Source organism: Anneissia japonica, unplaced genomic scaffold (genome assembly GCF_011630105.1).
Source record: "Anneissia japonica isolate Jap-2015-1 unplaced genomic scaffold, ASM1163010v1 scaffold288005_len623695_cov211, whole genome shotgun sequence".
Classification (NCBI taxonomy): Eukaryota; Metazoa; Echinodermata; class Crinoidea; order Comatulida; family Comatulidae; genus Anneissia; species Anneissia japonica.
In genome coordinates, this window is record NW_022701263.1 from 73,246 (window position 1) to 80,672 (window position 7,427).

Genomic DNA, 7,427 nt, shown 5'->3' on the forward strand with positions numbered 1-7,427 from the left:
CTGACCAAACTTAAAATTTACAACCCATTCAATTATTATTAATTTCCACATAATCATTCATACTTTTTCATTCTGAGTTATGATTTCTCAATAACAGTGCAGTATATTTAATTTTAATAATAATTAAAACTTTTAATGCATGTTTTTTTTGTCTTATCTTAATATCTGTATTGTGCATGTCCTTTTTTATGTTACACTTTTCTTTGTGGAGAACCTCTTGACTGTTATGATTATAACATTTATGTAATCATGTCTCATTGAATTACTTGAATCACGATTGCAAAAATCAATGGATGAAGATGGAATCAATGGATGAATGTAGGTTCACCTAAAACATCACCTTACCCAACTTAAAAATTACAACCCATTTAATTATTATTAATTTCCACATCATCATTCATACTTCTTCATTCCAAGTTTATTATGATCTCTCAATATACTGTGCAGTATATTTCATTTTAATAATAATAATAATAATAATAATAATAACAATAATATTAACAATAATAATAATAATAATAATAACAATAATAATAATAATAAAAACAACAATAATAATAACAATAATAAATAATAAAAATAATAATAATAAATAAGATTTGTCCTCACATCTACAGTATTTTAAAGAAATGCTCAAGGCAATTTTTAATATTATCTTAATATCTGTATTGTGCATGCATTTTTTATGTTATGTTTTTCTTTGTGGAGAACCTCTTGATTGTTTTTATAACATTTAGGTAATCCTGTCTCATTGAATCACTTTGTATTTTATTTTTAGAAGGCAAAATAAATGATATGATATATGATGCTCTCTTAAAAATGATGAAGAAAGATGGATGGCCCCTTATAGTATGTTTGTTGATACTGTAGATTCAACTGATATATCATATGTCTTTATTCTCTTTGATTAATCTGTTCATTCACCCTATTTTTTTCATCTTGCCATCATTAATTTTCATTTACTTGTTTAATCTTCATTTACTTGTTTAACCTTTGGCCATTCATGGATTTAGTGGAATTTGCATTCACCAGCATTACAATAACATACAATAGTAGTAATAATAACAATATCAATAATAATAATAATAATAATAATAATAATAATAATAATAATAATAATAACAATAATAATAACATTAACAATAACAATAACAATAATAACAATAATAATAATAATAATAATTTGAATAATGCGCATGCTCATTTTAAGTATTGAGAGGACAGGAGGTACAAGAACAAGTCTGAAAACATCATCAACATAAGCCTGGTTCTCACGAGAGCCCTAGTATCCGGATCAGGAGCTAACCGTTAGCGCTAACCGTTAGCACCTGCGTGAGAGCGCCCGATCGGTTAGCGCTAACCGTTAGCAAGCGCTATCGGTTAGCAAGTTGAGTGTGTCATCAACCAATCACACGTATGCGTTTACAACTTCCAGTTTCTTATTGGCCAGTGATTCGATCATCATATTTTTGGTATCCGGATCAGGATTTTCTCGTATGGACACACGGCAGCTAACGGTTAGCAGGATCCGGATCCTGCTAACCGTTAGCAGCCGTGTGAGAACATAGCCAAAGTGAATTACCAAAAACCAAAAAGATAAAGACCCAATCCCCCCCCCCCCCCTTTACACTTGCAAAGAAAGTCATAAAGGAACATTATTTTAATTTCTATTTATAAAACTAAATAGACCCCAATTACAATATGGAATGATGTAAAAATTATATAAAGTTGTTTCTTCCTTATAGGATTTGAACCCAGGACCTTGCACTGGAAGGCAAGCACTTTAACCACCAACCAACCACCAAGCTGCTCCACTCTAGATAATTGTAAATGGTCAGAATAAATGAAGTTATTTTTTTAATACACACTAGAACCGAAGGTGATACCGTACACGCAAGATAATTTACTTGATAGCATTGACAAATTATGGGGTTCATTGCACACTGAAAAATGAAGCTAACTTACGTAGAGTAAATCCCGTAGAGATTGCTTGCGTCAACAGGTAACTGGAACGTACGGTTATTGTCGCTAGAATACTTCTCGTAATGCTTCAAGCCAAGTCTAAAAATAATGTAAGAAAAATTAATTGATGAATTAATCAACAACCTAGGGGTCATTACCATCTAAAATGAATATTTATTAGGGGCACGTTAGTTAAAACCTGAACAGCTTTCAATTGAAAGACCAAAGGTTCACATTATGTGCTGGCTATTTTCCTGTGCTTCAGAAAAGCATGTTATCTGCCGGTCTCAGAATTAGTCTGTGCTGTCCAACTGAAATGGGCATGTTTTCATGTTGCACATGACGGCCTTTGAATCCTATGACCCAAGGGAACTTCTCTACATACTCACATAAAGTGACATTAGTTTTGATGTACTTTATTTCAAGTAGCCGCACAGGTATGTAGAATACTGTCTGAATACTTCATTCTGTCAGGATGTATGTCTGGCAAGTGGATAGGTCTAAAAGTAAAGGCAAAAGCCACTACAACCTACAGCCATAATATCAGTGCTGGTTTGAGTGGGAGGCTTGCCTATTCCGGTGGTTGAACAAGTCTTCTCAAACTAAAGCTACAAAATATATTTCTAATAAAGTGCCGTAGTACTTACTTGAGCAAATATATTTAGGTTTGGCATATTCATGGACTGTTTAGAGTGGCATTTCCCATCCCATTAGAGAATTTTTACCATGTTGTTTTATCACAAATACCTACAGTACTTAATTAACAGTTATTAGCTTCAAAAATGTCTTACCAGCAAGAGATGTGAACACATTTTTTTTTTTTCTGCAAGCAGTTCTGTGCAGCATTAAAATTTGTTAATCGTGTCTAATGCCTAGTTTGGGCAATTCTCAATGGTGAAATTCTCTATCAGCACCTAATTCACTTTAATCTTTTAACATGTTACTGAATATCGTGATGTTCTACATGACCCTTCAAAAGGATAAACCCATGATATTCAATATCGCGGTAACGTACCCTAACGTGATATTCATATTCAGCAACAGGATATAGGATTGGATGTTGATATATTAGATCCTGTTTAAACATAGAAAAAATCCAACTGATCAGATGGATGCAATTATAAGCAGTGACCTCTTCAGGTCAAATGCTGGTCAAAAAAACTATCTTGTGTGATGTATAATCTAATAATATTTTGTGTGATTTTGAAAACAGAATAAATAAGTCTACATCTATATTATTACTAGGCAGAAGTGCAGGTTTATGTAAGAGAGGAATTTGAAGAAATAAATCAAAAAGGCAAAGAGAAGTTAGAAGACTAAATGAGCTGAGTCAATGCTAAATTACATGAAATGGTTGCTAATCGACTAATGGATAGAGGGTATGCAAGACAGACATGCTTCAAGAACCTCATTAACATACTAAAATCACAATGCAACTTCAATGTGAAGAGTTTGCAAATTTCATAATTGAATTTCACATCAGGAGATAATTGTAGATGTCATGATGTTCAACATAAATGAGGCTAATGACAATGTTAATGGCATCGCAGGCTTCCCTCATCAAATATCGTTGAATAAATAAATTAATTGAATAAAAAGTCCTACTCAAATTGTGTATTATAATACTCAATTTGAGTAGGACTTATTCAATTAATTAATAATTAAATAACCTCAAAATGAATGAGTACACCTTTGTTAGGTATTCTTTCACCAAAAAGTAGGGCTATATAAATTGCACATTTCCCTTTTTCTTTTGCGAGGGGGAGGGGGTGGGGGAGTTCCAGAATGCCGCTGTTGGGTTATATAATGTACAGATGGTCCTGGAGTCAATTTTTAAAGATGGCCGGAGGCATAAATTTTGTTTCCCGCACTGCAAATTTAATTGGCATTCACTACATGTATCAGTTTAAAAAACAGAAATTAAAAAAGTAATAAACAAGTGAGCAATCAAATTGGAAGATTCCTATTACAGAAGAAAAAAAAAATGAGTACTAAGATAAAAATTACTGGAACTGAATGACATTTTTTTAATATCAAAACTCAAATTGAATGCAAATAGTACATTAATTGAAGGAGAATGGAAACAGACATAAATCTTCTCTAATTTCAAGTGTTTCTAATCACACACATCATTTCTAGGTAAGCATCACCAGAAATCATTGAAAAGTATGTAATGATGCTTACTTTTTTATCCTCGTAATGAGCTGTGGGACCAGCAACTGCTCGAAAGGAGTCGCCTGAGATTCTTTTGATTTACATACCCCGACAAAAGAGCTGCACCAAGTTACATAAGCAATATTATGTTGATTATTAAATAGAATAAACGACTTGGAATTTGATCAACTCGGTAAATAAATTATATGTGATATTTCCAGGCTACCTATAAATATCTAAAGGTATGCGAACATAAATCAATACAAAAATTTAATAGATAACAATAAGATTAATAATGTTGAAAGTAATAAAAAGATAATGATAATAAAAAGACTTACAGAGATTAATGTGGTGCTCCCAACAGAATTCAACTAAAGTCTATTTCTATTTTTAAATCTGCTCTAACAAAGCAAGTATACTGTAAGGCAAGAATTTTTTTCATACTTTTTCTGAGTCAAAATAGAGTTTACAACTGTATATCTAAAACTGAAACAAGATACACATGGCACTAAGAAAAACAAATTGCATCTGAACTGTGTTTGATTGGGGCATGCCCCCTGATAGGTGTTTATGCCCCTGTCTCTGCCACTAGTGCATATGTACCTTAGGTGGCATAGTGTTTCGATATTTTATAGAATCTGGTGTGTCCTACTGCGAGGGTAGTTTGGTGCAGCAATCTCCATTCAGGTTCTGAACCTTGTTGTCGGGGGTTCGAACTACACACTGACCATTCTCGGCCAACCATGCTTAGTTACCTCAGCTTGCACTGTTGACAGGCTGTGAAGTGGCGCCATGTAGGTGTGAGTATTTCATGGCTTATAAATCAATTAAATACTGTGTGACCACCTCTTGTTAATATTGACGGTAACATCAGCAGGGGCGGATTTAGGGGGGCCCTTTTGGGAGGTAAAAAAAAGGGAAAAAAAGAGAGAAAAAGAAAAAACTGATAGCCCAGAATGCCTCAAATGTTATGTTCGTGCGTCTAGAACACAAACATTTTGCGGGGGCATGCCCCAGACCCCCTACGACAGTGTTGTCTCAATCGGCCCCCGCTTCCGGCCCCCCCTTTTGGACATTTCTGGATCCGCCCCTGATCAGGTCTGATATCAAAATTTAAAAAAAAAAAGAAGAGATATATACAAGCAAAATTGACATGTATAAGCAGATCCAAACATACTCTAATTTACTCTCTTTTTTGCAGATTAAATCAAATTTTGGTTTGAGATTCAAAAGAAGTGTTTTAAGGTGTGTTTTATGACAGGTAAATATAGTGGTAGAATTGAGTGTTGAGATTTGATCATATGCTCACATGGCAACCACGAACAAAATTATAAAAAGCTCAGAGTGCATTGACAACACCCATTAAAAGATCATCGCTGTACAAGACTGAAAATCTGTTGTTATGGTGATTATTGCAATAAATCACAGTCAAGTTCCTATTAGATAACCAGATTTTCAGAATAAATACATTATTCAGTATAAATATTTTACATATCAATACAACAGGATGGAAAATGAATCTTACTGAGTGGTATAAAGTACTTGTCTGAGAGATTTAAATAATTTTACCAAAAATATTATTAGATAATTAAACTATACAGTTTAAATACTAAAATATTAAATGTAAGGAGCACATCCTTTTATCACCACCTTCATTATATATATTTACAACCATATTTAAAAAGGATAAATGTGCCAAAGACAAGCCAAACCAGTCACTCATCGCAAAAATCAGTTTTTATTTATTAATAAAGTTAAACAGTAAAATGAGCGCTATAATATGGTTAAATAATAATTTACATCTAAAATTTTGTTATGAAGTTACAGGAGTTTCATACAACTGTTTAAAGAACAATAGTTGAGAAATCAGCCTATAAAGTGTATGATTTCTTGCATTTCTCAGGCAGAAACAACATTGAAAATCAGGAAAAAAATAGCATAGCATGATATATAAATAAAGTTTAGTTTAGTACAATAAAATATATTTTTAAAATGTTGACATTCCAGTGTGTTTTGCACATTATCTCGGAAACGGGATTTGCGACAAGTGATTGGTTTGGTTTGGTTTGTTTTTCTTTGCCACAAATATGTTTAAAACGTTATTCTTCTGAAGGCCATACCATAATGAAATGCAAAGACCCACTGTGTGGGATGAGTTGGTAAATCACATAGCATAGTAGTCTCTATAATTCAAGATTTCTTATTTTTTTATTATCTTATTTCATAAATATCGTACCGTCTTTTATATATTTGGGCCTCTATTTTTATATATTGATCCTGATGTTTTGCTTTGGACCCCACTGGAAATAAATCAACTTTAGTTGATTTTTATGGGTCGTCCATGCATCCATTCTTCGTTTTTACTGGAAATTTTTATCTGTTCTTTGTATGTCTTTATTTTGTAAAGTGTTGTATTTGAATGGATGCTAAATAAATAAATAACTTATTTATACAATTTTGTAATATAGCATAACTTTGTTATGTTACTTTATGATGGTAGTAATAATTATGATAAAAGACATCCTACTGATAATAACCCTGATAAAATTTGTTAAAATTTAGTACCTCTCTGTCGCGTGAATTGGGTATTATTCAACTTTTTATTTTAATTGAAACTATTTATTTATTTATCAAAACAATTAAGTACAAAAAAGAGAGTTTAGCAGCATGCCAAGAGAGAATGATGGGCTAAGAGCCCAACACCAGTGTTTCTCTCTGAACCGCTTACCTGAAAAAAAAAAACAACAACAAAAAACAAGAATTAAAAAAAGATACTATGTATGTTGAGCATCAAATTAATGTACTGCATTATTAATAAATTCATAAATATTCATAAGCTTTAGCATGAACCTTTCCAATAAATTGAAATTACATAGCTTGCACAAATTTCAGTCATTCATTCTATTATTCAACCTCAGATGTGCACTGAATACACGATCTTATTATCAATACCCTGTTGTGGACTCATCATTTGCCTCAATCCTCCTTTACCGGTCACATTCAATTAGCGCCATGATTAATCATATTTTTCTGCTGTCTACATGAAGTGTAGATTTAACTTCATGAATAATTCATAATGAATTATTGTCAGTAATAATTAAAAAAAATGTAAATATTGGTTTTCATTTTGTACAATATTGTTACCAATGTTTGCAACATCTTTATTATTTGTTTTTTTTTTATTATTTATTCTCAAGGTTGCTTCTTTATTTGTTTTATTCAATTTTTTTTAAATTCCCAACAAAGCCTCAATGACATTTGTTCATTGGCATCTACATAGACAGCAGAAGGTCCTGGGTTCCATTATATAT

At 32.2% G+C, this 7,427-nt stretch overlaps 1 protein-coding gene across 1 annotated transcript in view; it reads right to left on the reverse strand.

Moving 5' to 3' along the window:
- The window catches only part of LOC117103500 (protein zwilch homolog), a 43,107-nt gene that overhangs the window by 15,444 nt on the left and 20,236 nt on the right, over window positions 1-7,427 (reverse strand). The window contains exon 7 of the mRNA XM_033244050.1: window positions 1,966-2,061. Within this exon, the coding sequence (XP_033099941.1) occupies window positions 1,966-2,061 (96 nt within the window). The remainder of the gene's footprint in view (window positions 1-1,965; window positions 2,062-7,427) is intronic.